Consider the following 6,996-nt stretch of genomic DNA (forward strand, 5'->3'; position numbering starts at 1 on the left):
ATGGGCTGAATGGCCTAATTCTCCTCCTATATGTAATGGTCTAATGTTAGCATTCATTTTGAGAGGTCTAGAATATAAAATGCACTAATGAGGCATTATAAAGGCATTAGTCAGATAGTGTTTGGGACATTGTGAGACATTTTGGGTTCTGCATGTAAGGAAGGGTGTGCTAGCCCAAGAGGTTCACAATAATAATCCCAGAAATGAAAGGCTTAGCCTATGAGAAGAGTTTGATCACTCTGGGCCTGTACTTAATTGATTTTAGAAGGATGAGGGGTCGGGTGGTGGTGGGGATTCTCTTTGAAACCTATCCAATACTGGAAGGTCTAGACTGAGTGGTCATGGAGAGGATGTTTCCATTGGTATGAAAGTTTACAACCGGGGGGGGGCACAGCCTCAGAACAAAGGAATATCCCTTTAGAACAGAGATGAGGAGGAATTTCTTCAGTTAAGAGGTGAATCTGTGGAATTCATTGCCCTGGACAGCTGTGAAGGCCAAGTCATTGGGTTTATTTAAGGCTGAAATTGATAGGTTCTTGATTACTATGAGGTTTAAGGGTTATAGACAGAAGGCAGGAGAATGGAGTTGAAAATAAATCACCTCTGACTGGATAGTACAGCAGGTCTGATGGGCAGAATGGCCTACCTTATTGTGCTGTTATAACTTCCCTGGTTTGTACTACAGTGTAAATTCAGACTGCTGGTGCTTTTGTTCAGTCCATATTATTCAACGTGTTCCTGCTCTGGAGACCACAGTTCTCATCGAGCCTGGGGAATCCCCACAGAGAAATGGCTGCGGCCTCTTTGAAAGTGGATTCATCCAACCTGCCTACCTCTTTTCAAAATGACACACAGGAACTTCCTTTATTGTTAAAGCAGCCACTGAAAATGGTTCCTCCTCCAGCAATGAGCAATTTCAGGCGAAAGGTCAAATTTGAAAAAAAATTTAACTTGCATTTCAACAAATTGTTTCCTGAACACATCACAATGACAAATAGAATCCATCAGTAATTTACAACGTGAAGTGGAAATTCTAAACCAGTAAGGTAACACATTCACACTTTGGTTCTGATAACGACGGGACCCTCTCTGCTTCCTCTTGTACCTTCAAGTTATTACAGAGAATTTTATCTGTGGTCTAACTACCGTTTATACAAAGTTCTCCCACTACCTACTGGAAACTAACCCCAAAATGCTCACATTCTCACCCTGGGAACAATGTCTGAAGGATTTGTGTGAGGTTGGTTCTCGCCTCTTCAAATTTATTTACGTTTTTATTTTACAAGATTGACAACTTCACATGCAGTCTTGCCGCTTAAGACACAAATTTGAAACATGACTTTAGTTGTAAACAGTTTCTGTGTCAGTTACTATGCTGGAGACTGTGTTTGTCTGAATCAGCCGGGGTCCACTGCGCCCCTCACCTGGTCCTGTCACCCCTCTCCTCATCCTGACCCTCCACAGCCTCCCACTGAGCGGACCCACCGTGTGGGTCCGAGCTCTCCGTTCGCACCGTGCTGAGGGGTGGGGAGGCAGGAAAGTCCACACTCAGTATGTGTGTGTGTGGGCGGTGGTGAAGCTTCTGCGCAAGGGTGGGCAGCGGGGTCCGGCTACTATGACACCTTACCAATACCCCCCTCCCCGCGGGCGGGTGGCGGAAGACGCGGGGCTCTAACCGCCCCTCCAGGGAGACCGGTGCCTCCCTCTCTCTGCGGCTGGGACGGGGGGAGGACTCGGGGCTCTGACGGTTCCTCCCCGGGGCGGAGTTTGGGCACTTTTGGCGGGAGCGGAGCCGCAAATAAAGAGCGGGAGCGGAGTGGAGCAGAGCGGAGCCCCGGAGAGCGGACACGGACGGTGAGTGTGTAACCCCGAGCACCGGCTGAATCCTATCCGTGACCGGGTGCGCGGGGCCACAATTGCCATATCCAGACGCGGTGCTGGCCCAGTGATGGGCTGAGTGGACAGCGCTGCTGGAGAACATCCCGGTGGGTTGTCAGTGAGGGATCGGGCGGGCGGGCGGGAGGGAGGGAGGGAGGGAGTGACCAGTGGTGGGAGGGGGCGGAAGAAGTGACCATCGGAGTCACTGTCCGGTCCGATGGACCCGCTTCCACCCGAGAACGGGTGGGGTCGGGGTCCCGGCAGTGCGCCGCACCTCCCCACCCCCGGGATCACTCCCCGGGCCGCATCCTCCCCGCCCCCGGAATCACTCCCCGGGCCGCATCCTTCCCACTCCCAGGATCACTCCCGGCCTTCACCTCCCCAACCCCGGGATCACTCCCCGGGCCGCATCCTCCCCACCCCCGGAATCACTCCCCGGGCCGCATCCTTCCCACTCCCGGACCTCACCTCCCCACCCCCGGGATCACTCCCCGGGCCGCATCCTCTCCACCTCCGGAATCACTCCCCGGGCCGCATCCTTCCCACTCCCGGAATCACTCCCCAGGCCGCATCCTCCCCACCCCCGGAATCACTCCCCGGGCCGCATCCTCCCCACCTCCGGGATCACTCCCCGGGCCGCATCCTCCCCGCCCCCGGAATCACTCCCCGGGCCGCATCCTCCCCACCCCCGGCATCACTCCCCGGGCCGCATCCTCCCCGCCCTCGGAATCACTCCCCGGGCCGCATCCTTCCCACTCCCGGTATCACTGCCCGGGCCGCAGCCCTGTGTGATGGAGCGCCGCCGGGGAGTGGGGGGAGCAGAGATGACGAGAGACTCTGGAAATCCAGAGGAACAAACATACACAGAATGTTGGTGGGACTCGAGCTAGGACTGCCAAGCCCGGCTCTTTGCCCCACGGATGCTGCCCGACCCGCCCTGTCGTTCTGGATTCGAATCTTTCTGTGCAGGATTGGTGGGCCGGGTGATGTGACCAGCCCCTCCCCTCGACCACTCATTGGCCTCTTCCTGTCCAATCATCTGCTGACCCAGACAGCCAACTAATGAGATTTCCTGTCATGTGGTCCTGAGGCCAATTGCAGGACCCCACCGCCTCTGGACACCTCCAAACATTTCGTCCCTGACCCACACACTCACTCTTCCCTCCTGCAACTCCCCCACCCCTCCAACTCCTCTCACCTCCCTAACCCACAACCTCACCCTCCCCAATCTCCCCTCTGTGTCACCAACACTCCCTCCCCTGACTCTTCCCTCCTGACCCACTCTCGCCCTGCCCTGGACTGACACTGTCTGTCCCCTGCAGCCACCCAGTCACCATGCCTGAAGGAACCACAGCTGCGTTGGAGGAACTGCTGCCTACTCTGTTGGATACCGAGGGCTGGCCGCGAGCCCGCGAGGAGCTGCTGCAGATGCTGCCCACCCCTCCTCAGTCGCCCAAGGATGGCCAGTCGTCAAGGGTGCCCTCCAAGTCAGACCAGCTGGAGCTGATGTCGGAGCTGTTGCTGGAGGACGAGGACTTTGTAGAGCAGGGCCTACAGTGGGAATTGGAGCCTGTAACCCAGGATGGAGTGTGGGGCAGCCTGCTGGCCCAGGCTGAGCTGGACTGGCTGACGGAGTCCCTGCCCTTCTCCAGCTCCCTGCTGGCAGACATCGAGGCCCAGATCTTTCAGGCTCCGGTACTCAGCCCCCCACCACAGCACCCGGCTGGCAACCTGGAGCCAGACAGTGAGGCCCCATTCCCCTGTGACAGCCTTCAGGCACTCGCGACCGATTCAGGTATACAGTAAAATCAAATAGCCTGTTTCCTTGTAGCAGGTTGTGTGTGTCCCAGCTGCAGACCTGGGGGATTTTCACTGGCTGCTGTCACCTCTGAGGGTGGGGGTGGGTTCCAGATAGGAACACCATCCCACTGCTGCCCAAACTCATGGGATCTTCCTGCACTTTAGCCAGTGAACTCTGTTGGGGTTGGATTTGACACCTCGCCCATCCCCATCCCAGAAGAAGGGGAGAGATCCTGGCCAATCCCACCCATCCCCATTCCTGAGGAAGGGGGAGATCCTGACCAATCCCATCCCCATCCCAAGGAAAGGGAGAGATCCTGACCAATCCCATCCCCCTCCCCATCCCCATCCGCGAGGAAGGGAGAGATCCTGACCAATCCCACCCATCCCCATTCCCATCCCTGAGGAAGGAGAGAGATCCTGACCAATCCCACCCATCCCTGAGGAAGGGGAGAGATCCACCCACCTTCTCCCATCCCTGAAATCGGAACCACCGGTGAAGAATGGTGCTGGACGCCAATGAGGAACATGGTTCAGCTGAGTGGGTTTCCCAGCAAACCCCTCACTCTTTCAAACGAGGAGAGGGCCACGTCCCCCGTCACTAGATCGCGTCAGAGACGATGAAGAAGGGCCATTCTGAGGATGTGAATGGCTAGTTTTGGTTGTTAATATTTCAGCTTTGAACAGTTTCTGGGGGTGCTCACACTGACCTGTCTCTATGCTTTGCAGATGAGGAGGTCGATGTGGTCAATGTTGAGAAGCTGTCTCTAGCAGGGCGAAGTGAAATGACTACTCCTGGGACGCGCTCACAGACCCTGTCCCGGGTCAGGCACTGTGCCCTGGACATCCATCAGCAACACAACTATGCTGCTCCGTCACCTCTGCTGTCCCTGCCCCCGCTGCCAAAACGGGCCAGAACAGATGGCTGCCTGCACTCGGCCAAGACCACCGGCTCGATCTTTGGGCTCCGGGGGTCAGACTTCGAGGAGGAGGAGCGTCGGAGGACACATAACGTTCTGGAGAGGCAGAGGAGGAACGAGCTGAAGCGTTGCCTGCTGGCTCTTCGGGACCAGATGCCTGATCTGTCCACCAACAGCAAGGCTTCCAAGGTGGTAATCCTGCGGAAGGCCACTGAACTCGTTGGGCAGTTGCAGAGGGAGCAGCTCAAGCTGCAAGCTGATAGGAATCGTCTGCAGAGGAAACAGCAGCAGCTTCGACGCAGACTCCAGCGGCTCCACCGGGTGGCCAAATAGGACAAAAAGTCTGCCGTTGCCCTGAGCCGCCTCCCACAGTGAGGGGTCTCGCACTTTCCTGCTGCACCTGGACACAAATATTTGGACGCTGCCTCACCTGGCGCTTGGCTTAGGAGCCCCAGCCTTCGCTTCACCGTCCTGTCAACAAGCCAGGTTGGCAGGAGTTTGTTCGTTCCAGGCAAAGGCCTCAGCTTCTCTGTGTCGATTGTATTTCTTTCTGTCTTCAATCGTGTCGCTGTTGTCCAGCTTTAGAGGAGTACTGAAAAGTGCCAATATTTACGCCTGAATGCTTCTGTCTACGATTGGCCCTGCCAGGGACTTTCGCACAGCATACCTTACTCTATCAGAGGATGCTGATGTTGATGGGTGTGTTCAGGATTCATTCACTGATGGGGTTAAACCTCTACCTCACATTTGCGTAGCATCAGCACCTCCCCTCTCCCTGGGAATGAGGAGAGGCTTCGACACACCCCTGGCCAACTGGCCATCAGCATTTGTGCCATGTGCTGGGGCAGAGAATGGCCGTTGGACTGGAGGTCTGGGCATAGGCTGGGTGGACTGTCAGACTGTCTGTTGGACTGTCCTGGGGGTCAGAGTGTCTGTTGGTCTGTCCTGGGGGTCAGAGTGTCTGTTGGACTGCCCTGGGAGTCAGAGTGTCTGTTGGTCTGTCCTGGGGATCAGAGTGTCTGTTGGACTGTCCTGGGGGTCAGAGTATCTGTTGGTCTGTCCTGGGGATCAGAGTGTCTGTTGGTCTGTCCTGGGGGTCAGAGTGTCTGTTGGACTGTCCTGGGGGTCAGAGTATCTGTTGGTCTGTCCTGGGGATCAGAGTGTCTGTTGGACTGTCCTGGGGGTCGGAGTGTCTGTTGGACTGTCCTGGGGGTCGGAGTGTCTGTTGGTCTGTCCTGGGGGTCGGAGTGTCTGTTGGACTGTCCTGGGGGTCGGAGTATCTGTTGGTCTGTCCTGGGGATCAGAGTGTCTGTTGGACTGTCCTGGGGGTCGGAGTGTCTGTTGGTCTGTCCTGGGGGTCAGAGTGTCTGTTGGACTGTCCTGGGGGTCGGAGTGTCAGTTGGTCTGTCCTGGGGGTCGGAGTGTCTGTTGGACTGTCCTGGGGCTAGCCCTTGAGTGACCGTAGTTCCTGATTTTATGTTATTTTGCTGCTGATAATTTATCACCAGGCTGTGCACTGGTTCTGTTGTGTTTCTTTGAACAGTTTCTGTTGTTATTATTACACAGACATTGTTTGACGTTTGTACCCTGGGCTTTAAGTTATTTGTCTCTTCCTTTCTGGGTGGTTCTGTTGCTGTCTGAGTGTGTGGTACCGGATGTTCCTGTTGTACAAAGCACTTTCTGTTCAGCGACCTGGCCACCAATAATTTCAGTATTTCACAATGAAATAAACACATTCAAGTTTAAAGGAAGTGAGTATGTGCTTTAGGCTCCCCAGTGAGGGGACCTGGCGTGTGTCAAAAGGAAGTCCTGCATTCCAGTAGCAATTTTTCCAACAGGATGACTGGCGCAGCCAGTGAGTTGAGCCACTTGTTGGGGGGGGGGGGTGGTGACAGCCAGTTTCTGACCCATCTTCGGTAGCTCAGTGCCTCTCCTCGCACAGCGATACTCGCCCGGTGCCTCTCCTCGCACAGCGATACTCGCCCGGTGCCTCTCCTCGTGCGGTGTGATACTCGCCCGGTGCCTCTCCTCGCACAGCGATACTCCCCCAGTACCTCCCCTCACGCAGTGTGATACCCCCCCCGGCGCCTCCCCTCACGCGGTGCGATATTCCCCCAGTACCTCCCCTCACGCGGTGCGATACTCCCCCAGCGCCTCCCCTCACGCAGTGTGATACTCCCCCAGTACCTCCCCTCACACGGTGCGATATTCCCCCAGCGCCTCCCCTCCTCCCCTCACGCAGTGTGATATTCCCCCAGTGCCTCCCCTCACGCGGTGCGATACTCCCCCAGCACCTCCCCTCACGCAGTGTGATACTCCCCCAGTACCTCCCCTCACGCGGTGCGATACTCCCCCAGCACCTCCCCTCACGCGGTGCGATACTCCCCCAGTACCTCCC

At 56.4% G+C, this 6,996-nt stretch overlaps 1 protein-coding gene across 2 annotated transcripts; it reads left to right on the plus strand.

Moving 5' to 3' along the window:
* Window positions 1-1,721: 1,721 nt before the first annotated feature.
* On the plus strand, window positions 1,722-6,345 carry mych (myelocytomatosis oncogene homolog). Of its 2 annotated transcripts, none has more exons than XM_072250589.1 (3): window positions 1,722-1,985; window positions 3,201-3,673; window positions 4,408-6,345. In XM_072250589.1, exons 2-3 carry the CDS (start codon window positions 3,214-3,216, stop codon window positions 4,929-4,931), a joined length of 984 nt encoding a protein of 327 aa, XP_072106690.1. In that variant the 5' UTR covers window positions 1,722-1,985; window positions 3,201-3,213; the 3' UTR covers window positions 4,932-6,345. The 2 variants fall into 2 exon arrangements, with proteins under 2 accessions (XP_072106690.1, XP_072106691.1); XM_072250590.1 differs by having other exon boundaries at window positions 1,722-1,854.
* The last annotated feature ends 651 nt before the right edge of the window (window positions 6,346-6,996 follow it).

The sequence above is a fragment of the Mobula birostris genome, unplaced genomic scaffold (assembly GCF_030028105.1).
Source record: "Mobula birostris isolate sMobBir1 unplaced genomic scaffold, sMobBir1.hap1 scaffold_421, whole genome shotgun sequence".
In the NCBI taxonomy this organism is placed as follows: Eukaryota; Metazoa; Chordata; class Chondrichthyes; order Myliobatiformes; family Myliobatidae; genus Mobula; species Mobula birostris.